Raw genomic sequence first — 26703 nt, 5'->3', positions numbered from 1 at the left:
GTGTTGAAGCAATATAAAGAAATACCGAAAGGGGCGCCAAGGTTTGGGGCCAATACTCTCAGGGATGGAATTCCGCTACTCCGTGTCGCGTGTCGTCTCTCTCTTTCAGTTCAGTTGTTATTGAAGTGCTAAAAGTCTGTTCAGTCTGTTCTTTTTCTATTGGTACGTGGTGCCCGACTTGTAATAGTGGTATTAGAGCAGCAGGCGTGTGCTTTTCTGAAAGCATACCAGTCCTACATAAGAGCAGACAGAGCTATTGGAATTTTATTTGAGGTATATTCAGGCTCCGATCCCGGACTTACTAGCGACTCCCACCCTTACTTCATCGCGCATGGGGCGCGCTCCCGTCTGCATCGCTGTGTCTTACAGGGCATAAGCCATATAGAACCCAAGACTTAGAATTCATGGATTCAGCAAAATATTTGCAGTTTCTGATCAACGAGCTTCACAACATTCTTTCGCGGCATCCTCAGCAGAATCTTCCGATGCTACAAAGTTTTCAACAATTTTTGAGCTACATGTTACCCCCTCTGATGCCCCAAGTGGTACCTTCTCCTCCGGCACCAGAAAGTACGAGAGCTTCCAACCGGCAACCTACTCAACTGTCTGTTCCGATCGGAGGAGTCTTCAGGAATATGGTGCAGCCATCTGATCCTAATCCAGTGCAACCGCCTTTGCCACCGCCATTCCCCCACCTCCACCACCACCGCCGCCAGGCTACAATGGTTGGAGCCCATATGGATACCCTTATTATCCATACCCAGGATATGCGCCTAACCAACCTAAAGATTTCAAAGATGGCGGCACAACAATCAAATTTTTCACTTTTTCCGGGGTGAAAGATCGCAAGAAAGCACTGCAGTTCCTACAGCAATTCGACAACATCTATGCTTTGGGAACTATACAGAAGAATCCAAGATTTCTCAAGCAGCAAGATTTCTCAAAGATAATGCTATGCAATGGTGGAGTTCAATCGCGACACAACCGCATGCTCCAAGGACCTGGCAAGCTTTCAAGACAATTTTTGCACGTAGTTACATGACTTCTATGTTTGAAGTCCGGACTTTGGCAGAGTGGGGCAACTTGAAAATGCTTGCCATCGAAACCATGGACAAATATAACCAAAGGTTTCTCTTCCGGTGTCCTTCTTTAGATCTGTTCCCTTGGAGGCCCAATGCGAGCGATACACCATTGGACTACCATCACCATTGCAGGAATATTGTCTATCCAAGCAAGTCTCTACCATGCAAGAACTTATGGACCATGCCGCAGTCGGCTACAAACTGATGAAGGGAAAGCTAGAGTTTACCAGAGAAGAATCTCCGGCCACGAACCACAACTCTCGCCAACAAAGAACAAATTCTCGAGTCTCGTGAAAATCAACCGCAAAGGCCTCGTTTGACGCCTCAACAACGAGACACCTTACTACAAGAAGGCCGATGCTTTGGATGCTTTCAAACAGGGCATAATCATTCTAATTGTCCCAAACACACTGATAGACCAGAGGAGCCGACGCCCGCACCAACGGTCGACGGAACCCAGCGCCACCTCCTGCTAAGAGAGCTAGACCCGCTATTGGACTAGTTCCTGATATTTATGGCATACGCCTTGAGAGTACAAATGAATTGTGTCGAGCATATGGCAAAGTAAATGGCTTCAAAGCCCTTATTTTCATTGATCTCGGAGCTGCAGAGAACTTCATCCATCCAAAATTTTTAAAGCAGATGCACTTTGATTATGATGCAGAGGGTGGAAAAATTGAAGCTGAGCTAGCCACGGGGCAAACTCAAAAAGTAGTACCGCTCATTGGTGCTCTTCCAGTGATTATTCAAAATTATCATGGAAAAGCTGATTTCTACATCATGAAGTTGGGCAATTGCGACGTTCTCTTGGGCATGCCTTGGCACGACAAGAATGATGTGACTCCGCGTTCAGAACCGAACCATCACCGTGATGCAGAAGGACAAGCCAGTTGTCCTCAAAGTTCGGTTGTCCGAACAAAACCTCGAATGAACTCTCTACTTGTTTTTATTCTTTATAGCTAGAAAATATTGTTTGAAAATTTGTTTGAAATGGATGGTATCTGTTTTGAACTTGTCTGGGTGTCGATTTGAAATGTTTGACTCTGGTTTTAATACTGGTTTCAATGATTGGTGATTTTACTCCCGGGTGGAGTAGTGAGAAATGTTGTTTTGCTATTGTTTGAACCTCCAAACGACGCAAACGGGACGTCTGGGGAGCGTTTGGTTGTATGCTTGTAAAATAATTGTTGTTGTGACTTCCAGCCCGGACCTGGATGGTTATGCGGGAGGAGTATTAAGAAGTCTGAGCAGTGGTTACTCTCAGCACCTCCAAACGACGCAGGCTGCAGTCTGGGGGGCGCTTGGTTGTAAAAGGCCTCTATATCTCCCGGCCCGGACCTTTTTAGGTTATGCGGGAGGAGTGATGAGAAAGTCGTTGAATATCTCCCGGCCCGGACCTTGTTAGGTTATGCAGGAGGAGTGTTCATCGGCGGCTTTATGTGTCTATGTTTTGTAACATGCATATGTGAGCATTTGTGTTGCATTGTGATGTGCCAACCACTGAATATTCCTAATTGGATGAGATTGCCTGGGTATGTAATTTTAGTGCATCAAGACACCCGTCGAAGATCAATACGGTCTAGGTGTGATGGCTAATTTTACTACGCCGGAATATCAAGAGTTCTGATCTGGACGAAAGGAGAAGCTAACTCCTTGATCAAAAGAGCCGAAAGGAGAAGCTAACTCCTTGATCAAAAGAGTTGAAAGGAGAAGCTAACTCCTTAACAAAAAGAGCAAACTGATTGTCCCTCGGAATGACCCTCGGAAAAAAAAAATTTGAGCTAACTTGAGTTGTTTTGCAGATATGCTGTAATCGCGGACGATTACTCTCTTTCAAGAAGGGGAGATGTAACAAACTGCTGACATGTCAAAGCCCTGAAGAATGGAGCCGACTTACAGATGCTGGCCGAGGTGCCTAAACCCTAAGAAAAACAAGTAACAGAAGAAGAAGTCCTACCAACTTATGGGGACCCCGTCCGATGGGGCCCCAAGTGACATAAAGAATTAAAATAAAGCAAGACACACACACACACACAAGAAATCGCGAAGCTGGCTAATGACGTGGCAGATTTCCGAAAATCACGCTGGCTGCTCACGTGGCAACTATACGGAATTCCGGATTTTACGCTGGCAGTTTTTGAGCATTGCTTTTAGACCAGATGCTTTTGAGTTTGAAGGCTTTTTACTGTAAACTGCTTTTGGGATCTAGGGCCTTTAAATATGAGGTTAGGGCTCATTCTCTGGCATGCTTCCTGAAGGAGATGCAGAGTCTCGAGTATCGGCTTGTACTGTGTTGAAGCAATATAAAGAAATACCGAAAAGGGCGCCAAGGTTTGGGGCCAATACTCTCTAGGGTGGAATTCTGCCACCCCGTGTCGCGTGTCATCTCTCTCTTTCAGTTCAGTTGTTATTATAGTGCTAAAAGTCTGTTCAGTCTGTTCTTTTTCTATTGGCACGTGGTGCCCGACTTGTGATAAGTTGTCATCCGGTTCCCCTGATTCATTCTTTTTGCTGGCAGACTCTTGCCTTGTTGAGGTGGATATTGTTCTGTCCGTAGGATAAGTCAATGAGTCGGCATGCGTTCTAAATCGTTCCTTAGTATGTTGCATAAGTCTTTGAATAGAGTCAGACTTCTGGTTTTGACAACAGTCTCGAATCCCTTTTAGCAAACCGCTCAATCTGGTCTTTCGAAGTAATCTTTCAAAATCAAGACACTGACAAATAAGTATCCCAAAACCTCTCGCAGTAATCATCCAATGTATCTTTCTCATTCATTTTCAAGTGATGCCAAGTCGTGATGACATATCTTGCATATGCCAAGTCGTTGCATATTCATCTGATATCCAAGTTGACGTGAAAATTGTCTTTGAAATTGTCGTTCTTTTTCGAGATCTTACATATTTGACCTTTGATTATCATTCACTTCTTTCAAGAAGATCGAGTAAACAAAAAGATTGGATTTCATTAATTTGGAAACGACTGAAGCCGATACAAGTGGGACGGACTCGCCCTTCAAGGACAATTTTTTTGCCCTTCTCATTCTTCAAGATGGCTTTAAGGATTCCTAAAAAGACGTCACACCCTTCCAAAGGCATGATATAAAAGTCCTCGTGCCCTAAATACCCCTGACAATGCAACCGAAGTTTGCCAATGACAGGTGTAATGGCAACATGCCGTCCGAGTACCGCTAGAACTGCCTTGGCCGGTGGTCCCATTTCCTCGGGCGTAATTCCAAGTCAAGCCGCCAATTCGGTTGAAATGAAGTTGGCCTTGGCTCCTCCATCAAAGAAAATAAGAGCTTCCTGGTCTCGCACTTGGCCCCATGCTCTGCAAAGTTCAATACTTTCATCCATCTGATCAAGGTCGATCCCCACACAGTCCGATACCAGTCCTTCTTTTGTCTTTTCTTTTCTTCCGCGCTCTTCGACTGCTCTGGAATTCTCTAGCTTTTCTTTTGGTTGTCCTCTGGGTGCCTTGTGTGGGCATCGAGCCGACACATGCCCATGTTCTCCACATCCAAAACACTTCCCCTCTTTGAAATTCTCAGCTCGCTCTTCTGCTGTCAATCGGGGGCGTGAGTCTTTCTTTTTTGAAGTTTTCCTCTTCTTTTGTTACCATTATTCGAATTTTGTCCGGTCCTTGTTGTCAAGAGTTGATCAGTTGGATACGTAAGAGTACCCGAATGCATTGCAAACCCTTGCTTAGCATGTCCCATCAGTTGTTGTATGGACTCGGACTTTTGCAATAAATAATAATCTCGTATCTCTTTAGGTAGACCACAGCAAAATCGCTCGATCAGTTGCTTAAAGGCGATCTTTTTAAAAGAAGAGGCTGATAGCATTCTATTATGTGACTTTATAAAAGAAGTATTTCGAACTGGGAATTTCCTAAATGAATCTGATATATGTGCTCTCTCATGTGAGTAAAGTTTGAGTGCATGTTTGAAAGACGAAATGACTGCAGCATTTCGGTCTTGTTTTCCGGAGAGATGGGATGGACATGATAGTAGCAAGATTTAGTCAATCGAGACATTTGTGGAGATCTGTGATAGATCTACATGTGATTGCTAAATACATTGCCAATTGATCATGATTGTCATCAAAGATCTCAGACGGTAGTAGCGATATAAATGTGATTTGAATGTTCAGTGACTCGTCTTTGTGCAAGTTTTGTGGAGATCTGTGATAGATCTACATGTGATTGCTGAATACGTTGCCAATTGATCATGATTGTCATCAAAGATCTCATACGGAAGTAGGCCCAAGGGACACAAGGAACTTAAAAATAAAGCAAGGACCTCAGATTGCGTAGGAACTGCTGATGTGGCAGGTTGTAGGCAGAACCCGCAAATCACACTAACTGCAGATGTGGCACAATCGTACGGAATTTCCGTGATTTACGGCGTTGTTTACGCTGGCAGCGCTGGTGCTTTTGGGGGCCAATGCTTTTGGAACTTGAACCGTTTCATGTACTGCTTTTGGGCCTAAGGCCTTTATAAGAGTTTCCAGGGCCTCTCTCCGTCAGATTGGCTTGGGAGCATTGAGCAAAGAGAGGACCCTCGGACATTGTACTTTGCTCAGAATTAATATAAAAATAAATACCAAAAGGGATGCCAAACTTTGGGGCCAATACCTCTGGGCACGGAACTACACAGGGCCGTGTCATATCTCTCAGTTGTGATTTAAAGTATTAAGTGATTTTCAATTGCTCTTACGTGTGTCGTGCCAGATTTACGACTTGGGGTGTCCAAGTCAGTTACAATAGTGATGTGAATGTGATGTGGATGTTCAGTGACTGTCGTCGTCGTGCAAGTACTGGACATGTGTTGTCTAATGCGTCGGTACTTAGAGTCAGTGTGTCTACTGAACTGGTTGCTGGCTTATGTTGGTTTTGCAAGCGTAATCGAGGGCGATTACATTTCTTTCAAGAGGGGGTATGTCACAAAGTGATGACGTGGCATGACCTAAAGGATAGACTCCGGACAGAGAGGAGTCAGGGCCTATGAAAAAAATGCAAAGAAGTGCTACCAACTTGCAAAGCCTAGCCGAGAGACTTGAAAATAAAGACCAAGGATTTTAAAGTTGTTCCGACTTATAAGCTTATGTCCGACAGGGCCTAAAGGGACACTAGAAGAATAAAATAAAGCAAGAACCCACAAATCACGTGGAGATGTTGACGTGGCAGCGTTGTACGGACGTTTCGCAAATCCCGTTGGCTCTGACGTGGCACCTGTACGGATTTGCTCGATTTGCGCTGGTTGCTGTAGCGCTAGCTTTTGGGACTTGGATGCTGTTAGACTTGAAGCTTTTCATGTACACTGCTTTTGGAAGGCTCGGGCCTATAAATAAAGTGCCATGGCCTCGGTCTCAGGCAGATACGCTTGGGAGCACTGTTGAGACGAAGACCCTTGGACATTGTACTTTGTGAAGCATTAATAAGAAAGAAATACTGAAGGGGCGCTGGTCTTTGGGGCCAATCTCTCTGGGCACGGAACTACGACGTGTCGTGTCGTCTCTCTCTCAGTTTTGTTCATTTCTTTCAGTTTGCTCGCGTGTGTTGTGGTAGATTCCCAACTTGGAGTGTCCAAGTCTGTTACAAGAAGCCCATGCAGTGGCTTTTGAAAGTAAACTGCTTAAGGATGTAGAATTGCATGCCTCCATCTACGAGAATAAACTTCTGGCTGCGATTCACGCTTTGTCTACCCGGAAACATTATCTTCTAGGACTTTGTGGTCAAGGCAGATCATTAGAGTCCAATTCCTATTCTCACAGTACCAAACTTGAGGAAACCCTTTGAGGTACACTGCGATGGCATTGGAGGAATGCTAACCCTTTGAGGTACACTGCAATGCTTCAAGCGATTGCATCAGAGGAATGCTTAGCTAAGAAGCCCATGCACAAGCTATTGAAAGTAGACGGCTTTAGGATGCAAAATTGCATGCCTCGATCTACAAGAAGGAACTTATGGTTGTGATTCACGCCTTGTCTACCTCGAAGCATTATCTTCTAGGAGCAGACTTTGTGAATAAGACAGATCATCAGAGAAGATATTTTCTTACACAACGGAAATTGTTTGAGAAACATATGAAACGGGCAAACTTCTCACCCATGTTTCATTTCCAGATCCTCCATATGGTTAGAAGCAAAAAACGTCACTGCAGACGCACTGTCTCAACAGCCAAGGGGGAATGCAATCACTTTTCTATATCACCAAAAACCGGAATCACTTCTCCACATGTATCCAAATGACCCCGACTTCTCCTCTATTTGGAGAAAGCTACAAAATAGTGAGAATGAGTATCCCTATTCTATTCGAAACAATTACCTCTTCCACCACCAAGCAATGTATGCGACGACACCATTGAGGATGAAAATCATGGATGAAGCACATGCTTATGTGGGATCACCGCGGTATTTTATCTACGACCTTAGCATCAAAACATTATTTGTTTTGGCCAAACCAGACATCAATCATTACGTCAAGGAATGTATTCTAAGACTCAGACTAAAAATGATGCGATCTAGACCATTTTGAACAGATTCAACAAGCTCACTATATTTCAGTCAAGAAAATGATCAAAGCAAAATCATGGCCACGATCTTTCTAGCACAGATTTTCAAGCCATCTCTTGTACACAACTCTAACTCAATTCGAAATCCCTCATAACTGTGGAATATTCCCTATCTGATGCTCCCCTTCACCCACCATGTGATGCATCATGAATATCAATCACTCAGTCCTTTCTCACCGAACTTACGGAACGACCCCTTCGCAATGCTCTATGTCACCCATTCCATGACGCGTCAGAAATGTCCGTTCCAAATGGTCGAATACTCCATCTCAATGCTCTCTGTCACCCATCTGATGTGACGCATCAGAAGTATCCGTTCTTGGTGGCCTACAGATATTCTCGTTCACTATGCTCATATCATTTCTCTGAATGACGCATTAGAAATATCTATAGATGTCTCAAGCAAGAAGACCCTCTCACTTAAGGATTCAATTCTTTTCAAAAATTCATTTAAAATTATATTTCACCTTCCGGATGACGCTAATTTAGCAACAAGGATCCCAAAGTGTTGGCTCATATGCTACATATAACTTGTACAAGAGGGAGGGGGCAAGTGTGGAGATATATGCACCCTCGTAATCTACCTGACCTCAATCTACAGCCCACGGCCCAATAGATTGGGAACGCCCCCTATAAAACCACCTCAGCACTTAAAGAATCACATAAATATGTGCCAAGAGGCACATATATAGAATATGCCACATCAGCAGAACATGACACATGTCTGAAACCTGCATAAACCAGAGACCCTGACCCCGTAAAGATATAGGAAGTTAGGAACATGGGTCCTCTCCTAGGAAATACCGGAGCAACCACTAGACAGGAGGTGAAACTCTTAACAGTTTGAAATATGTTAGTGCAATGAGTTTAAATGCTCTATCTTTCATACTCCACACCTACAAATGCCTCCTCTAAGAAGTCTTATATAGGCACTATTCTCCCAAAGCCAGAACGAAAAGCAATTCCCCAAAGGATTTTTAGCATATGGGCACTCTCATGCTTTAAGCAAACACACACAAGTGCTCCTCGAAGAAACCCAAAACGCAAGAAAAATGCAAAAAGATCAATACAGCATGGATGAATTGATCGATTGACGATAGAAATGGACGGTAGGTACTTTAGGTAATTGGATACAAGGAAAAGATAATATGATGCATAGTTACACAAAGCTACATTCCTTCCTTGCAACCGTACAGCCCCTAAGGCATGAACTCCTCTTTGTAGCAAAAAAAAGGTACATCAGCTTTGAGAGGTAACTAGCTCCATGTAATATTTCTATTCAATCAATGTCATTATGCCACTTCAAGTATAAAAGAGAATTTGCTTGTAGAATCTGTCAAACCTTGCCGTGTCAGTAGCTTATAGTATCTGACAAACAAAACTTCATTCCATACACCACGACACATAAGATGAATTTGTTACACCATGATCGTGAAAAACTTCATGCGCCACATGTGCAAAGGCCCTTACCTTGGACGAGCCAACCCATTGTAGCGAAATCGATCATCGTGCATGTAGAAGGCCCCGGCTGTCGGAACAACAAAAGGCTCCGCATCCTTCTTTTCCTCCAACGACACCTCAAAGTTTCCACCTGTTGGAATACTGCCTTGTGGCTTCCGTGTACCCTCCCTCGTGTGGTTGCTCGCCTCTTCATTAGCTTCTTCATCATCATAGTCTTCACTTGTTTCCTTCCTCCCAGCCATTCCAATGCCCTCATCTTCATACTCCTCTTCCTCTTCTTCCTCCTCTTCTTCCTCATCATCATCTACAGGAGGCCCCCCTTCATGGTGCTCCAAGTCTTCATCATAGTAATCATCCCGTCTTCCACTGTTTGCTTCATCATCATCTTCCTCATCGTCACTTGCAACATGACGCCGCAATGCCAAAGCTGAAGTGCCCTCATCACTGTCACTTTCATAATTCAAATTCTCATCCCTACCAAGTTCAGAAGGATCCTCAGCACGGTTGCTATGCTCAACTGTGGTATGCTCAACTGCAGCCATTAGAAGCACTCTGCCGTTGGAACTACAGGCAACGAAACAAAATCACCCAGAGAATCTGAGAGGGCGCCACCTCTGCATTCACAAAAGCTGTGGGTATATCCTTAAAATTGTGCGCACTTCAATCTGACGTGAAGTCTGCAATGCAAGAGAGAAACCTTAAACCCACTTGCGTAAATCTGAAGTGATCAGGAAGGCGACACGAACCCAAGATCGTAAGCGTTTTGGGCGATGGCTAGCTGCAAGCGTCTGCCTTCACCTATTATATATAGTATAGAAGAGTCTCTCAAAACTGCCAGTCGAACAAAAAAAAGAAGATCAGAATTTTTATTTTCATGAAATTCATCGCTGGCCCTATGTAGTCAAGGCTGGTTACACAAGCCAAATTTGAGCAGCTCTCTATAATTTGTTCAAGGCAGGAGGCACTCCCCGCACATGGCGCGAGCTCCTGTTTGCCACCTTCATCGCTAATCAACCACCTTTGGCCTCGTGAGTCATGTTTGTGTTGTGAATGACTGGCAGCACCGGGATGAGGGTGATTGAGTGATGGAGTGCTATGCGGGCCCAGACTTCAATGTCGGAGGAGGGCCAATTGCCCCCCTCTCTCTCTCTCTCTCTCTCTCTCTCCCCCCGCTTATGCTAGTTTACTTGGTCCCTTAATGTATGTGGAAGAGTTGAAAATCCAGTAAACTATGAATAAGAGAAAGAGAGGAGAGGTAGCAAGAGAGTGAGTGTGTCCACCACTCTGGTAGATTTGTAGCTTCATTTGTAATGTAATAGGTACCACATCCTTGCTTTGCATTCAAACAAAAATCTACCTCACAAAGGCGCTACCTTGATACCATGACCCTTACCATATTTCTCTCTTTGGCCATAGCTATTCCTTGCCTTACAATACCCTTCTCACCATTGCAACTACAACATCTTGTTGAGGTGTTGCATCCAACACTTGTACCAAAAGTTCCTACCCTCTTGACATCCTCTTGAGGTGTTGCATCGATGACTTGCACCAAAGATTCCTATACTCTACAACCTCAATTTCATAGGCATCACCTTCTATTGCTATAAATGTAGCCTCTAACATCTTCATTGCCATTCTTCCTATATGTTAGTCTCATCCTCATACAAACCAACTCCATGATTGTTTGTCCCTACTCTCTCATAACTTTTCTTGCATGTAAGCTCTCTTCCTATAGCAAAGGCTTCCTAAAACCCTCAATCATAAAAAAGGAACCATAGGGGTGTCAAACCAAGAAAGGGGAGGTTGTTCTTTGTCGCTAAGATGCCAAATTAATATTATAAGCTTCAAATACGAGTACACTTTAAAAATGGGAGACAAGAGTAAAAATTTTAGGTCTCCGAGAGAACAACATCATGTTTTTGGCACATTCAAAACCCTATTTATGTAGCGAACCAAAAAAGAGATAACACACAAACACACATCAACTTTTGCATTTTATATTTAAGTATGCACTCATCTAATGCCTCCCTATGTGTGCCAGCATTTATGCATGGTTCTTGAAATCCTTGCGTCTCCACCATGGGTGTTCAAGGTTACATCTTACATTGGTCCATTACCGCTTCTTCTAGTCATTAAATCAACATGGCATAGTCTTAAAAGTTAACAAATATGAGTAGAGGCTATCATTTTAGGATTTTCATATTTGCATAATTAAAGAATTCTAAACAAACAATACATTCACAAATGTTATAAATCTGTTAACCCTCACAGACACCCTATCACATTCGACGGACGCGTATTATTTATTTGATTGAGTCATGGATCGGGCTTGTCGGTCCAATAGGTGTGTAGGTGATCGCCGATGAGAGGCGCACCACTTATCTTATTTTTACAGTAGTTTTGCAATGAGCAGCCACTGTGGACGCCCAGGTGTGAATGGGTCAAACACTAATAAAAGGTCCATTTGACCTAAAAATCTTCATTCTTTGAGGTGTAAGCTAAGAAGTGCTCTTGCTCCATCTCTGTCTCCTTCTCCTTCGTATACTCACGTGTGTGTGTGTGTGTGTGTGTGTGTGTGTGTGTGTGTGTGTATTCTTGAGAGAGAGAGAGAAAGGGTGTGTGTAATCGAGCATTGCAGCGGCATCGGCGATGGCGAGGCGGTTGAGCGCGGCATCGACGACGGCTCCTTCACCACAAGAGGCTCTTCATATTAGCGACGCTCACACAGCGACGCTCAAAAAAAAAAATCCCGGCGTCGCTATGAGCGTCGCTATAAGCGTCGCTATGAGCGTCGCAAATTTCTTTGTAAATTTGCGACGCTCATAGCGACGCCGGCTGGGGTAAAAAAATAACCGAGCGCGCCCAAAAAACTCAGATCTCAGATCTGAGTTTTTCGGCGCCCTCAAGCAAGGAGCAGGTAACGCTCTCCCTCACTCTCTCTCTCTCTCTCTCTCTCTCTCTCTCTTTTTCTTCTCCACACACACACACACACACACACACACACACGAGGAGAGGAAGGAGAGCCAGGTATGCTCCTTCCCTCTCCTCATTCTCATGTTCCCTTCCCCTCTTTCTCTCTCCCTCTCTCTCTCTCTCACACACACACATACACACACACATAGTGTTTTTGAGAGAGAGAGAGAGAGAGAGAGAGAGTACAAACAAAAAGAAAAACGCACACACACATACATAAACAAAGAATGCACACACACATTGAGAGAGAAAAAGAGAGAGAGAACATGCATAAACAAAGAATGCACACACACATTGAGAGAGGAAAAGAGAGAGAGAGCATGCATAAACAAAAAACGCACGCATTGAGAGAGGAAAAGAGAGAGAGAACATGCATAAACAAAAAACGCACACATTGAGAGAGGAAAAGAGAGAGAAAACATGCATACGATCCAAAAAAACGCACACACATTGAGAGAGAAAGAGAGAAAAACTAATTCAACGTCGTAGGAAACTAATTAAAATTAAAAGACCTAAAGATCTAGCCGACGAGGAGTTGAACTCAAGACCTATTATTCAAGAGGGAAATGGCATAATCAATCTATCATACTTGGCATGGGTGATAGAAAGGTTATACCATTTATCTCTTTTTATTGGCACACACATCCACACACGCGCACACACACAAGAAGAAGAGAGTTATAACGTCGTAGGAAACTATCTTAAAAGACGTTAAAGATTAGGTTATATGTAGACTTACATTAAATTAGATTTAGGTTTATTTTTAACTAGATTTACGTTTATTTAAGCTAGGTTTAGATTTACGTTATATTAGATTAGATTTAGGTCTCCATAGACTGCGATGCCTGCATGAAGCGGGTGAAGAAAGCCCTCAATGGAATATAGGGTATTGTTGCCTTCACTCATGGTGGGCTCCGTCGATCCAAAAGTACTGGTGAAATGTCTTCAGAAGATAGGGAAGAAGGTGGATCTTCAGGGCGGCAAGAGTCACTACATCCCCGACACAATGACCATCTAGACAACCTCTAGTCATTAGACTTATGTTAAATTAGATTTAGCTTTATTTTTAGTTAGATTTACGTTTATTTAAATTTACGCTTATTTACGTTAGATCGAGTCCACGCAATAATTACTTACGGTTTAGGGTTTAGGGTTTAGAGTTAGACGAACAGTGAAAAGATCTACTGTGAAAAGATGTTAAGATGAAGTGAAGTGCTACAGCTAGAGAAGAGGCAAAGGGGTTTTGTCCACTACATGCAGTATCATGTAGACGTGGGTGTGTAGATTTCTTGTACCCACAAATATAGGTATTGACCAATAAAGACGAGATTATAACCCGGTGGTTCTGATCTCCGTGCACCTCTAGACCGAGGTGTGCAGGGATTGGACATGACTAGAGAATGTGAGGTAAAGAGAGAGAGAGAGAGAGAGAGAGAGAGAGAGAGAGATAAGACGAAGAATGCCAATAGAATATTAAATTTGTTGTCCAGGTTATAAGTTTTTTATCCTCATTATGACTAGCGACGAGGATGTGGGACCGTCCAACCGAAACACCTATCTCTCAACAAGGGTCTTATGTCCTTGTAATCAATGCAAGCATGCTGTGCGACGGACAAGACGTGTTTCTTTGCAGCACGTTCGCGAATTTGGCGAGTTCGATCCATCTATTATAGATCGAGTTGTTGCCAATTATAACTCGTCGGACTCTGACGCTGGCCAACAAGCAGCAATCTTGCAACCCAATAGACGTGTTCGCAGGCGCTTTGGTCAAGCAGCATATGTGAGGCCACAAGATGTAGCCTCTGACAACTCGGGGGATGATCATGCAGAGCACATTCCCAACGAGGCAATGTTGGAGCCCGAGATTGATGAAATGATCGAGACGATCATGGATTCAGAAAGGCTTATCTATGATGATATGAAAAGTGAAGCCGATACGCCATTGTATAATGGAGCACGTATGTCTAGATTGAAAGCACTCCTGGTTCTTCTCAACATGCAGGCAAAGTTTGGATGGAGTGACACTAGCGTCACAGCGCTTTTCAGGTGATCTATTACAATTAGTTTACTTTAATAGAACTCTAAATGTATAATGATCTGATAGATTTTTACACGACTGTATCATATTTTTATGTTGTGTAGATTGCTGAAAGAGCACATACTACCAGCTGACAATGTGATGCCAGATTCTCGAGATGAAGCAAGAAAGATTTTGCGAAACTTGGGGATGGATTACAATTCTATCCACGCTTGTCCTAATGACTGCATTCTTTTCAGAGGGGAATACATAGACATGGAGAAGTGTCCGAAATGTGATTCCGAAAGATATCGAGTAGATCTCCACGGGACAAAAATTCCACAAAAGGTTTTGCGACATTTCCCTCTGCTTCCTCGTATCAAGCATTTCTTCGAATGTAAGTCCATGGCCGCCCTAGCATCATGGCATGAGGAGAATAAATCTTCGGATGGTGTGCTACGAATTCCTGCAGATTGCATAGCGTGGAAACATATAGATGGAACATGGTCGGATTTTGCCAGGGAAGCTCGAAATTTGCGCTTAGGCCTGACTATGGATGGCGTAAATCCATTTGGTCAAAGATCAACATCTTACAGTGTATGGCCCGTTGTCATCGTCAACTACAACATTCCCCCGTGGTTGACTACGAAGAAGGGGCACCTATGGCTAAGCTTGATTGTGCCAGGGCGATATAAAGTGGGGAATATGGATGTGTATCTTCGTCCACTATTGGAAGAGCTACAACAATTGTGGATTGGCATAGAGGTGGTGGATATGAGCCGACACACAGGACGACGGAATGCTTTGATCAGAGGCATTCTAATGTGGACCATGCATGACTATCCCGGGCTAACAGAATGCTCAGGTGATCTATTGACACTCCTCACTCAGACACTGTAAATCTTGTTTTTTCCCATAGTTGATCTATTATCATGTGTATACATGCAGGGCTTCAAACAAGCGGATACAGAGCATGTGTCACATGTGGACCTAGACTGAATGCACGTAGGGCACCCTCACTGAAGAAGCAAATCTACGAAGGTCATCAAGCGTATCTTCCAGAGAATCATGTGTTACGCGACGGCTTTTTGGGAAGAGAGCCACCAAGGATGTCTGCACAAGCATGGTTAGAGCAGAAGGAGATGTGCGATGACGGATTGCCTCCAGGGATGAAGAGACTATCTCTATGGTACGAGTTACCATACTGGCCCCGACTCATGATCAATCACTTGCTCGATCCAATGCACATATTCAAGAATGTGGGTAATCTACTATGGGACCATTTGACCGGCAAGAAAGATACTTTGGGAGCCAGAGTTGACCTTAGAAATGTGGATCGTATGGAGCAATATTGGCCGCAAACAACGTCTGATGGATCGATAAAACTCCCTAAAGCACCATGGATTTTCACAGGAGCCCAAGAACGCAAAGTAAAAGAGACCATTCGATCTTTGCGGACCCCCACTGTCGTAATGCACTCGCTCCGAACGTGTTTTCCTAAAGAAGGAAAGCTTACCGGTTTGAAGTCACACGATTGGCATAAAATGTGTCAAGTACGTTCATAGTGGATTTTAATATCATTGCATAAAATGTGGACTTTAATATCATTGCTGCACATACTTTACAGTTTATTTTACCGGTTGCCATTGAGGGACGTTTGTCTCTCGACATCCGGAACACAATCTACAAACTTGCAAAGCTGGTGCAATGGATCTCACAAAAGGAGATCAACATAGACTCCATACCATTCGCCAAACTAAATGCTGCGGAGCTTGTGTGCATGTTTGAGAAACATTTTCCTACTACAATGCTAACCATTCAGGTGCATCTTCTTGTTCACATAGTTGATGAGGTGGAAATAGCTGGCACAGTTCATTCCAGATGGATGTTATTCTTAGAGCGTTTCATGAAAACGCTTAAGGGATATGTGTGTCAAAAGGCACGTCCGGAGGGTAGCATGGCAGAAGGTTGGTTGGTATCAGAGTCCCTAGTGTACATTGGAGAGTGGCTAGACGGATTTGATAAATCTCGGGACACGCTATGGCGAACCATAGATGATGAGCGCATATCTGGGATTGTCATGTGCAATCTCGGTGTTGAGAAGAAGATGACGGAAGATCTAGAGGCTAAAATCAACCGATTTTGCATGCTTCACAATCCAGTGATGCAAAAGTGGATTTCACAATATGAGGATGCAAAGCAAGAGCGACAAAGGGCACGAATCGAGTGGAGACGGGGAAGACGACCACCGATGCACTATCCAGCGGTTCTGGAGAGCCTACCAACCTTCATGAGCTTAAGATGGTTGCACAACCAATTGAAAAGCGCACAACAATGCTGTGACGAAGTGACTGAAGAAGAGTGGGAGTACTCTCGGGGTTGCGCGACCAAGGTAAGTTTGCAATGTACGACTAGCAAGTGACTTTATTTATAAACGTTTGAACGGCCACTCATAACCTTTGTTCGTTGTAGTATAATTCATACACAGCAGCATGGTGTAAAGGTCGACATTTTAGGGTGGAACGAATCGACAAAAAGCGTTTTACTCAAGATTGTGGAATCATGGCAAAATTTGAACAGTCTAGTCGACGACGTTCCTCTGATGCAGATCCTGTGGTGGCAGAACTCACTTACTTCGGCACGCTGCAAGAGATTTTGAGGATCGATTACAGAGGATTTTTTGTCAACTTGTTCGACGTGCAATGGTTCAAGATAATCATGGAGGGTCGCAACGCTACTGTGCGTAGAGGAGAGTCTGGTTTTCTTGAGGTGGATTCTACTAAGAAATGGACTGACCTAAGAGACACTTTCGTACTACCCGAGCATTGTGAACAAGTAAGTATGTAAATAGTTAACATCCCCCTTTTACAAGTTATGTGCTTGAAAGCTCTCATGTAAGTTATGTGGCTCTGGCAGGTAATATTTCATCCTACAAAGTCTACATCAAACTGGTGGTACGTCATAGAGGTAGCCCCTCGTAGTGCAAGGACGTATGAAGGCTACCATGTGCCAATCACAACGACATCAATGGAGGAGATCAGAGAAGATGCTCAATCAGAAGCCGCTGCGGTGGTGCCAGACGAGCATCAAGATGCTACTACTCTATATGGGGTGCATGCAGAGGAGCTACAAAATGAAACAGAGGATATGTGTTTAAACGGAGAGCTCTATATAGCTATAGGAAGTTATGCTGAGTTATGCGAGGATGAGAGAGAGATCTCTTAAAGCCACAAATATTGTATTTGAACAATTTTGCTCCGTGTTGTAAAAGCTCTGGCTCTCTAAGTACCTTCCATGGTGTATAACGCTCTTTTCTACTCGCGCTCACATCTTTTGATTGAAAATTCTGAGTTTTCGACTTGCCTCTTCTATCACTCGATTCATTGCGTCATTGTATTTATATGCGTCATTACGTCATTGTATTTAATAGTCTTTGCGTCATTGTCTACTCTATTCATTCAATATTAAGTTTAAATATTCGTGTGTTTAATGCAGGTATGGATGATGAGGAGTTTCTTTCTTCTTTGTCACCGCAGCAGAGACAGTGGTACGTGGAGCGTCATCGCTCTGGCGCATCATCGCGCATTCCTACTCCATCCGCATCTCCCTCTCTTTCGGAGCATTCGGCGCGCTCCGAAGCTTCGGCGTCGACGAGACGAGCTTCACACTCGTCTAGACACCGGCGCTCTAGTGGTGGCGGTGGCGGTTGTTGTGGGGATTCTGCCACCGATGCCTCCACACCGCCTCGTGTTCGACGAGGCTCTTTACCCTCCCCTTCTTTGCCCGCCCCTACACCAGCCACAGCATCGCCATCTACGCCAGGTTTTGCACGGCTGACTGTTCCTAGAAGCTACACACCTCTACCTACTCCGCCAGGAGCCACCCCACTCGACACTCCTCGCTTCGGGGCCCAGACGCCGGTGGAGACACCTGACGTCCGTACCCCCATCAACACGCCGCTAGAGACCCCTGCCGGGACACCCAGGTTCACGTGTCACCGGCCAGAGGGCTTGCCTTACTTCGTTGACATCAGCGGCGGCATCATCATAGATGATGACGGCAAGAAGGTAATCTCGCGCATGCGTGGTCTTTGCTCTCAGCTGTTTAGACACTACATACTAAACAAATGGAGTGAAGTACCAAGTGATTTAAAAAACAGAGTCATCAGCATACTTCATGATGAGTTTCCCGTTCCAACACGGGATCAGCGCTTCAATGAAGACCTGATGAAGATTCGAATGCGCGAATACTGCAAACACAAGCGTTCCAAAGTGCAAAAAGCAATCAAGAATGGGTGGAACATGCCAGATTGGCTGGCCAAAGAAGATTGGAAGAATGCGAAGAAAGCAGCGCGCGAGAATCCCGACAAGTGGAAGCAACAAAAGGATGCAGCCAGAGCGCGAGTAGAGGCAGGGAGCTCGCACCACTTGGGGAGCGGTGGATGGGCATCATTTGAGGCCGATTTTGTAAGTGTTTTCACATTGCTCTTTATGCATGTTCGATAGTTTAGGGTTTATGAGTTTTTGAGTTCTAACATAATGAAATCTTTGTATGTTTTGACAGTGGTCGATGACAGGACGTGATCCCACACCGTACGAGCGCGAGTACGCAGGCAGGAAGGGCTTAAACGCCCTGATGGACATTCTCAGTTCTCGTGGCGGCATGGTTAGTATTAGGGTTTACACTTTTTTATTTTTTGTATTGTTTTATAAATGTCGTTATATGTTTATACTTACTGAAAGCTGTCTTATTGTCTTTTTTTGCAGAATCCGACAGATACGCCGCTTGGACGCGATGAGACGTCTGACTAGACGACGTCAGTTTAGCCGTAGCTAGATAGCATTAGTTTAGGGTTTCTCATAGCTTATGTATCATGAGACGGATTTTATACGTCTTTTTGAACCATGTATATTATTACATTTGTCACCGCAGTTTCTTTTGCCAATCAATTCTTTATGCCTATGATGTTGTACAATTGTCATTATTACATTTGCCAATCAATTCATTTTGCCTATGATGTGTACAATTGTCAATTTTGCAAACAATGCGTCTTGTGGGTGACTATTTTGGGTTTATTATCTACCTTTGCACTTTTTTTAAAAAGTGAATCAAGTACAATATGGTTGATGGGTGGCAGGGCATTCAATGCCCTGCCACCAAAAAAAAATTCTCTCAGGCGTCGCTATAAGCGTCGCTATTTATGGCTCTGTAGCGTCGCTATGAGCGTCGCTATAGTCTTCTGTGTAAACGTCGCTATATGCGTCGCTATATACGTCGCTATATGCGTCGCTATATAGCGACGCATATAGCGACGTATATAGCGACGCATATAGCGACGCTCGTAGCGACAGTTTTAGCGACGCCGGGGGTTATAAAAACCCAGTGTATTTCCGTCGCTAACAGCGTCACAAGAGCACACAACCTCTTGTAGTGCTTCTTCTTCACAGCATAGGATCCTTCACGATGGAAGCATTGAGTGGTGAGTGGCACACCATTCTTATTTGAGCTTGCTAGGACTCTCTAGTTGTGTGCTTCTAGCCTTTCGAAGCTCGCACACAGTGCACAGGCAAGTTCCCAGCCTTCGACACCTGCAGTATCACCAAGGATAACATATCAGGGAAATTCCTGACGGGGGGACGCCTGCCTCTTCCCCTTGTGTAGCTACGAGCTTTTCCTCGGTTAGAGGAAGAGCTAGGTGTTAGAAAGGAAGTGAAGGAGTTGGGGGTGGTAAAAGAGTTGGGTCTTTTAAGAGCAGGGGAATCATCCTCCTCGATACAAGGTTTAAGTAAACTAGTGATGATCTTAACACCTTTGAAGTTAGCATAAGTAGTTAAGTAAATCCCAGGTTCATCAGATTTTAACTCCTTCAAGATATCCAGTGATGATCTTAACACCTTTAAAGTTAGCATAAGTAGTTAAGTAAATCCCAGGCTCATCAGATTTTAACTCCTTCAGGATATCTAGCATCAACCCACGGAAGATGTTAAAGGCAATCTGTGCAATTACAATTTTCTTGGCTTGGCCACCTAACTAGGAGCAAATGAGGGAGAGGTGGAAATCCACTGGCTTTTCTGGGAAGAGTAAGTCCAGATGGTTGAAGATAAACCAAATGGTATAATCAAAAGATGCTAGATTCACAAGGGGCTTTAGGGTCAAGAAACCTGCAAGCACATTTTACATAAGGTCGAAAGACATTCCATATGGATTTAGTGTAAAACTCTAGGGTACTCTGGGCAAATTCCATGTTTCCTTTGGTACGTATGTAGAGGCATGTATTGGAGGGGCATTTGGAGTGGTCAATGAGATTGAGGTTGAAAGGTGCTTTGATAAGCTCCCCTTTGTCCAGAAATTGTCCTCCTTTTAAAATCTTGAGTCTGCGGTCTTCCACAGTAGAGGCAGGTAGGTTGGCAAGTAGACCCAAGTTTCACTCAAAATAGGTGCTAAAAATGCTTTGTTGGGCAGGACCCAAAGTTGATGATCAGCCCCAAGGGATTCAATTCCAATTTGTCTAACAGATAGGACAGGAAAAACTTTGGAAATTTTTGGCACCATCTCCAGGAGGTTAGAGTCATTGAGGGAACAAAGATTACTCTGAAATTCTTTAACTGCTTCAAGGGCTGCACTATCTTGACAAAAGATACCACCAGTTTGTGGAATAGTTGGAGTAGCCGGTGTACAGACAAAAGAGGGATTGAGACCACACAACTTCCTCAAAAAGTTAGACAGATCAGCACTAGAGGAAGAAAATAGGGCAAGTTCTTGTTGGTATTGTGAGAAAAGTAGGGGAAGTTGGGCTATGTATTGGGTAATTAAATTCACTCCTTCCATGAAGTCTTTATCCAGAGTAGCCAATATTTTGACCCAATCATTAAAAGACAGCATATGTAATACATATGGTTTCTTGTCAGAGATAAGAGCCGAGTCATATATTAGTTGAGAAGCATCCAAGCTGCTAATACATCTGAGTACAAGAGAAGTGGCCACTGAGAGGGGCTCCGAGGTTAATTCCAATCCTTGTGAGAGGGCAAGGGTCTGCAATATTTCAAAAAAGTGTGGTGAGGTCTACTATTACTTACCGTAGTAAGTGATACAATCTTTGGCTTTCCTAAAGAGGAAGGGTCTAGTTCTAGCCGCCAAAGCATTCTTTGGTTTACGGTCCTTAAGGTAAAGCTTAATTTGTTCGAGAATCTTTGCATGATTCTCAGGGTTGTGATTAGCATACATGCGGGCTATCTTTCTATAGGGTGTGTAGTCCTGAAAAGGGAACAATATAAACATAAATAGAAGTAGAATTAGTAATTGTAGTTTTTGGGCCTGTAAACCTTAAACCGGCAAAGTCAAAGACTATAGTAGCCGTGAGCAGGGGACCAGAAATAAAGTCTACGTAGGACCACCTAACACCAGTCAACCAGTCAAGGGATTATAGACTGTGGGTCCAACCTAGAACTCAATTTCAACAAAAATTTCCAAAGCCAGCATCCCGGTTTCTCTTAGAAAGAAAAACCCTATATATAGGATATGTGTGTAGCTGTTTAATCTTAGATAATAAGACATAATTGAATTTTTACATTCAAAAGATAGCTAGCAATGGAATAAAGAGTAGGTGAGTACAAAAACAATTCAGTATTAGAATTATTTAAGTACACTGATTGTAGGAAAGAGGTCCCCTTTCAGTATACAGATAGTAAAATAACTTCCCAGATCATAAGTGAGTGTTTTCTCCAAAGTAGGATGGCTTGCCAAAGTCAAAAAAACCTTCCAAGATAAGATAGAGTCCTTACCTGCATCCATCCAAACAAGACAACAATTCAGTTAGTGGATGTGTATCAATGGACTATACCAGTTGTTATCCATGTCCATCTTACAAAACTTTTTTACCATTTACAAGCTGGGTCCAAAGTAAAATCATTTATATATATTATCTCTCTTTTTTAAGATTCACAGTGTTTCTAGTCAAAGAGAACCTTTTTGTTTATAAGTTAATTATCTCATGAAATCTAAGTATCAGATTTCCCCTTTTAGTCCAAGTTGTATACTCCTTCAAAAGACAAACTACTTGAGTTATTATATGTCAAATTAATGAGGTTCTATCCGAAAACAAGCCTAAATACTTTTTATCGAGTATGTTCTTAGTTTAGAACTTGATAACATTTTTATGTTTCAAATGGAGTCCATTGCTTCCTAATTTAATAAGTCAGTAACTTTTAGCTAGCCAAGTGGTAGAGGCCTAGCCCGTCCAACCGTTTTTTTTTTTAAAACAAGGACAAACTGTGAATGCAAATATTGTATTGCATTGTCGCGAACAATCCAAATAATATCGATCAGGTCCATACATAGAATGTAACGGATCCATATACCCTCCAAGGGGTTATTATCTTTTTAAAAGAAATATAAGCAACATTTAACTAGTACATGGGCCACAAAATATGGTACAAAAGTTTAACACGCCACCCCATACGGAAGGCTTTACCAGGTTACATAAGCGACAGACATCATGGCATTCATTAATAACAACGACAGTATTAGTAGTGGGAATCAATACTCATCCGGGGTATACCCCTTTCAAAGCTCTGATCGGGTAATTACCATGCAGATGTCAATCCAAGCGGACATATACTTACCTTCCAAATCAGTGAACAAAAAACCCTTTTTATAAACCATTAGCTACCTCAGATTTGGTGGGTTTTCCCAAGCTTATTTCTACAGTATTCAAGTATAAATGATAGTTCCTTCCCAGAAATTCAGTATGCCCAGTATTACAAAGTCCCCTGGGCCTTTGATGCTAAAAAAGCTAAGAATAACCCCATTATTCGAAAAAAAACCCGTCTGCCGAGATGAACTACTATCTGCAAACGTTAATATCCCGAAAAGGCTAAAAATTTCCCAAGTTCATTGGTACTCACAAGGCCATATAACAATTATTGAATCATGCTGCACACAGTGTTAAAAGAACGACAGTAGGAAAAAACCCGTTACCGATAGCCATAAAAAAGCCAGCCCTTATACTTTGGATGATACCAAGCAGTTGATGCCAGAGGCAAAAACTAGAGCAAAGCATATGCCACTAACATGCCACTGTTCGACAACCATGAATACTTACCTTTGTTGTAGCCACCAATACCTGAAGTTTGCTTTAAAACTTTATCAAAACTCAAGAAACCCTTTGAGAAGTAAGCAAGGCAAGGAAAAAACTTGAGAAACATGAGTAGTGAGCTCCATAGTTCTGTATTTGAAGCAAGCAGTAGGTTATTTAGAAAAAAAACACGACAGAACAACCCTGGCTAAGTGAGGGGCAGAGATGCGCCCTCACCTGTTTATATAGGGGAAGGAGGAGGGACTGTCAGTCCTATGAGCGGGAGCCATAAGTGAGCCGGGCCACCTTCATGGAGAGTGTGGGTGTGTGTGTGTAGTTGCTATGTTCGGCACGCCGATACCTGAGTGGGAAAATCCACAGTGAGGCCGCCTTCGCGGTGTGATGAAGAGGGACTCTCGTAATGCAATCATGCTCAGCCATGCCAGAGGTAAAATCATTAAATATATCCTAGGTTAGTTACAAGGGCCATGTCCCATGGTGTTTAATTAACACTAGAATGGTAACAGGACACTTTTATGTCCTTGGACACTTTTGTGTCCTATTAGTGACCATTTTGCTTCAATTATTTGAAGAGTATGAAAATGAATTTCTAGGTGCTATATATCCACAAAGTTGCCTTATGAGCTGAAAAAAACTTAGCATTTTTTTTGAAGTATCGATCTCACCATTAACCTTACTCTTGCACAACATTTTTGAACCTAAATTGTGTGAAAAAACGGGTCCTGTTTTTGGCTTTTTTTCAATTTTTGGCAACTATACCATTCTAAACTTCATGTTTGTGAGGTTTAGATGGCTAGAGGTTAAGCCTTCATAGTTCTCAACATGTTTTGATGCTTGCATGGAGAGCTAAGTGTTAAAATTGAAAGTTGTGACCAATTTACAAGAATTGCATAATCCTGTTTTTTGGCCAAAATTAGCACTTTTATGATTTTTTTGGTGGCTTTCTTGATATTCAAATTCAATTTTGATTGTGTAAGTGTAATGTATAACATAAAGCTAATCTTCCTTTAGTTTTGGGGGACCTAATATTGTGGTGTGTGGGTCTTGTAGGTGTGTCCGACCCACCTAGTGTGAGAGGACACTAGTAGGTTCTTGGCATATGTAACCAACTCTCTTCTCCCTATAAAAGAGGCTGCCGACTCGTAGAGAGGCAAGCTAGTTTGGAGCACATCTCTCTCTCTTCTTGTGTACACCACATTGGTGGAGGCGGCGGGCAAGTAGGCAGTTAGGGAGTTTTCTTGATCTGCAATTCTTGTTTTATAGCAATGGTTCTCCGTCAGCTTGAACCCGATTAGGTTTGCTGCTTTTTGCTCTCCATGGTCAGCCATAGCGTACCAGCTTTCAGCCTTTAGCTCCATGCTAATTCAAGCCCTAGGATTGTGTAGGTGCTACAATCCTAGAAGCATTTCATTTCCTTGCGCTCCAGGCAAATCTACACTTGCCTTCCTATTTAGATGCTGCTCTTGCTCAGTTATGTTGTGTTCTGCATCCCAGATGCCTTCAGATGAGCATTCGTGCTTTGCCATCACCCTCATGCTTCAGTGTCATGTCCAGTCTTTCCAAGCAGCCAAACCTACAAGTCGCTGTCCCTTGTTTGCTCACGTTTTGCTTCATGTCCCACAGGCCAACCTAGCTAGTCTGTTTCTACACGCGACTCCGGCTCTTGAATCTCAGTTCAGTGCTCTTGCTATTGCCACAGAAAATCCAGAAAGTACAATTTTTTGCAACACAGGAAAGATCCACACTTGGCTGGGAAATCGATGCCGACAACATTAAGGTCCTTCACCATCAACCGGCCTACGCTCCCAAGCTGCTTTCTTGATCAAAGGTTTATTGGGCTTTGACTTTCCAGACGACAAGCCCTTCAGACGGAGCTCATTTGTCATCACTTGTTGCCCTCTCTCTCTATATAATGTAATGCAAGTTGAAGCTCCAAATTGTTCAGAAGATGCCTCGGCTGCTGGGCGTGATGATGACAATCCCTATATGAAGCCGAGATCCTCAACGTGCAGCATGTTTGCGGCTGTACATGATGGTGATGCTCCCCTGCAGCCCATGCAACCTCCTCAGTGCAAATCAGTGGCGATGGTTTTAATGCAGCTCGACTTTCGTGACTGTTTTGTTCAACAATCCACACTTAACGACCCTGAACAACATACATCAAGTTAAGTTGGCACTTGGTTTGAGTTTTCTTGCTGGCAAACGAAGTTAGTGCAACTTGATTGCAGAGGTGCCTTTTGCTATAATTTTAGTTCTTGGACTTATAGTCTAGTTTAGTTTTGTCAAGCATGTAGTTCTTTTTCAATAAGCAGCACTATACCCACACCAAACTCTGAAGTGGATTGGAGATTGTATGTCATAGTCCTTCCTCGTCTAGCCATTCGCAATGGGATAGCGACCTAGTGCGTTGCCTATGTCGAGAGATTGTCTTGTTGAGTCCAGTTGTGTCGAGTCTAGCCCCCAAGCTCAGTCCTTTAGCCTTGAAGCCGTTGTATGATCACTCCCCCCGGATGAGGCGTTGGAGTTGATCCCTTTGTGTCGAGTCCATTCCCAGTCCAAACTTGTAAAAAGATGTCCATCTTTTTCTCCCTAAGGGGGGAGGTGTGGTGTGTGGGTCTTGTAGGTGTGTCCGACCCACCTAGTGTGAGAGGACACTAGTAGGTTCTTGGCATATGTAACCAACTCTCTTCTCCCTATAAAAGAGGCTGCCGACTCGTAGAGAGGCAAGCTAGTTTGGAGCACATCTCTCTCTCTTCTTGTGTACACCACAATATGCTATATAGCATAGTTTATGATGATGGTTGAGTTTTTTGATTGCTGAAGAATACGATACATTTTAGAGTAGCAAGTATAACTTTCTCAATAGTGCTAGTTTATTAGGCCAATTGTGTGTATTTTGTAGGTAGTAACCATATCTAATCATAGACTACAAACTTGGCTAGATATTGAGTAGTTTCTATGGGTTTCTAGAGGTCATAATGCTAAACCTAGTTTTTTCATGTTTGCTGTATTTAGCACTTTATCATTGCCCCCAAGGTTCCAATTGTAAGAGATCCATTATCCTTTTGACATGCTCCGTGGCTCCTTTTGAATCCAAAGGCCCAAAATGAACTAAGAAAACATGTATATAGTATCTGTATTGAACGTGACTATAGAAACTTTGATGATAGGTCCGCAGAATAGCAAAAATGCAACTTTTTTTACCTTTTTTTTTTGCCCAAAAAAAAATTAGTGAGGTAAAAGCAACCATATGTTTTTGTCACTAACCCATTGATGTTAACGGGGCATTTTATCTCATGTCCTACAAAAATTCCCACTCTTATTTATATGCAATCAACCGTAAGAAATTGCTGTTTTGGGCAAAATGCACTGGTCCATCAACTTTGGAGGCTTGTAGTGACCAAGGGATGAGAAAAATTACAAGTTTCTCATTTTTTCCATATGTAGTAGTTATTGAACTATAAGCTCATGAAAGGATTTTTCAAAATGAGTGGATCTACTATGG

The 26703-nt window shown here is 43.1% G+C and overlaps 1 protein-coding gene across 4 annotated transcripts in view; it reads right to left on the bottom strand.

The window, feature by feature from the left end:
• The window catches only part of LOC147449149 (protein MLN51 homolog), a 76379-nt gene extending 66376 nt beyond the window's left edge, over positions 1–10003 (bottom strand). The window contains exons 1-2 of one of the 4 annotated variants that reach the window (XM_086521716.1): positions 9861–10003; positions 9124–9678 (exon numbers count right to left, since the gene is read on the bottom strand). In XM_086521716.1, coding sequence (XP_086377842.1) covers positions 9124–9656 — 533 coding nt within the window. In that variant the 5' untranslated portion in view covers positions 9657–9678; positions 9861–10003. Of the gene's footprint in view, positions 1–9123 lie in introns of all 4 variants that reach the window. The other 3 variants (XM_086521712.1, XM_086521713.1, XM_086521714.1) reach the window with 3 other exon arrangements.
• Positions 10004–26703: the final 16700 nt, after the last annotated feature.

Source organism: Adiantum capillus-veneris, chromosome 10 (genome assembly GCF_014529385.1).
Source record: "Adiantum capillus-veneris isolate H3 chromosome 10, ASM1452938v2, whole genome shotgun sequence".
NCBI classification, from domain to species: Eukaryota; Viridiplantae; Streptophyta; class Polypodiopsida; order Polypodiales; family Pteridaceae; genus Adiantum; species Adiantum capillus-veneris.
Note: the sequence above shows the minus strand (reverse complement) of the source record. Positions and strands in the feature narration are given on the sequence as shown.